General features: G+C 44.2%; 1 protein-coding gene across 3 annotated transcripts in view; it reads left to right on the forward strand.

Moving 5' to 3' along the window:
* The window catches only part of LOC105552995 (keratin-associated protein 4-6), a 40,921-nt gene that overhangs the window by 32,426 nt on the left and 6,552 nt on the right, over window positions 1-1,943 (forward strand). Inside the window, exon 3 of one of the 3 annotated variants that reach the window (XM_011998875.1) lies at window positions 13-284. In XM_011998875.1, coding sequence (XP_011854265.1) covers window positions 13-284 — 272 coding nt within the window. Of the gene's footprint in view, window positions 285-1,943 lie in introns of those variants that run through there. The other 2 variants (XM_011998873.1, XM_011998877.1) reach the window with 2 other exon arrangements.

Consider the following 1,943-nt stretch of genomic DNA (forward strand, 5'->3'; position numbering starts at 1 on the left):
CCACCTGCTGCAGGACCACTTGCTGCCGCCCCAGCTGCTGTGTGTCCAGCTGCTGCAGGCCCCAGTGCTGCCAGTCTGTGTGCTGCCAGCCCACCTGCTGCCGCCCCAGCTGCTGCATCTCCAGCTGCTGCCGCCCCTCCTGCTGTGAATCCAGCTGCTGCCGCCCCTGCTGCTGCCTGCGTCCAGTCTGTGGCCGAGTCTCCTGCCACACCACTTGCTATCGCCCAACCTGTGTCATCTCCACCTGCCCCCGCCCCTTGTGCTGTGCCTCCTCTTGCTGCTAAAGCTCTGCCATGAACACACCAGTTCCTTATTACCTCCTTTCCTACAGATGAGGGCTCTCTTTTCAAACATGTGTCCCATAAGCAAGCCTCATCCTTAGAAATTCTGTATTTTCATTCTACCTTTTGTCCAGACTCCCTGCCTTCCAAATGAATTCATTGACAATCTCCTAATAAACTGACAAATTGCCCTCCAACATCCCCCTACCTCTTTGACTTCAGGACATTTATTCATCGTGCCTAAGGAATTTGAAGACTGCCTCCATCATTTGTAGGGCCACAGATCTTAATGCCTCCGACCTTGAAGTCCAGTGAAGTTTCTCTCTTAAAGTCTTTCGCAAACCTTTTTGCACCTTGTTATTTCCATATACCAAAATAAACCTCTATTCTATTGGCATCGAAAACTGAATATGGCTGTTATTCTCTTTTTAAAAAGGGGTTTATATTTGGGTTGTGGGTGATTACATTTAACTACTCCTGTAGGGCAGACAGCACAGATTAGTCAAACTTCCAACAGAGGTCAACTGACATCGATCACTGCCTAGTTTTTTTCTAGAAAAGTCTTTTCAGGTTTAGTCAAATCAGTTAGTCATTTTGTAGTCTTTAGACAAAAAGAGTGAAGCTGAAGTCATGAAATATCCATGAATGTAACAACAGGGGAAACGTTCTGGAAAGATTGAACACAATTCATTCTCTTTTAAAAAACAATTTCAACTTTTATTTTAGAATCAAAGAGTACATATTCATATTTGTTACATGTTGTGTGATGCTGAGGTTTGGGGTACAAATGATTCTGTCACCAGGTAGTGAGCAATGGGTCATTTTTAGCCCTTTCTTTCTCCCTCTCTCCCCCCTTTTGGAGTCCCCAATTGTTCTCATCTTTGTGTCCATGTGTACCCAATGTTTAGCTTCCATTTGTAAGTGAGAACATGCAATATTGGCTTTCTGTTCCTGGAATAATTTGCTTAAGATAATGTCCTCCAGCCACCTCCATGTTGCTGCAAAGGACATAATTTCATTCTTTTTTATGGCTGTGTAGTATTCCACTGTGTGAAGATGTCACATGTTCTTTATCCAATGCACTATTGATGGGCACCTAGACTGATTCCATGTCTTTACTATTGTGAAGAGAGCTGTGATCTTTTAAAAGACTGTCTTTCAATTTCTTCTTCTTCTCCTTCTCCTTCTTCTTCTTCTTTTTGCCAGTAAAAGCAGCTAATAGGTGATTTAGCATAGTCCATGTATTTTTTACTGAGTCATGTGCAATGAAACCTCAACACAAACACAGTGGATGTGCTTCATTCTGACTGGCAGAGTTTCAGTGGGGAGTTCATGCTGCCATGTAGAGGGGACCACCTTCAGGGCCAGGCAGGTGATGGAAATGAAGGAAGCACACCTGGTGAAAACTCATAGGTATGCTGGAGACTGATTTTTGTTTCTTTTCGTCCAAAGTCATGCCCAGTTTTTAGGATGGAACTATAAAGACTCGCATTTCTCCCCAACTAGGGATGTCTTTAGTGGGTCATCTCATCTCCAGAACTCCCTGTAGGTTCGTCTGAGACTTCCACTGAGATTGCCCTGCAGTTTCATTTATCTTAGTGTCAACACTGATCTTTCTCTCCATTTCCTTTCCCTTCCCTTCCCTTCCCTTCCCTTCCCTTC

Source organism: Mandrillus leucophaeus, unplaced genomic scaffold, assembly GCF_000951045.1.
Source record: "Mandrillus leucophaeus isolate KB7577 unplaced genomic scaffold, Mleu.le_1.0 Scaffold58, whole genome shotgun sequence".
Classification (NCBI taxonomy): Eukaryota; Metazoa; Chordata; class Mammalia; order Primates; family Cercopithecidae; genus Mandrillus; species Mandrillus leucophaeus.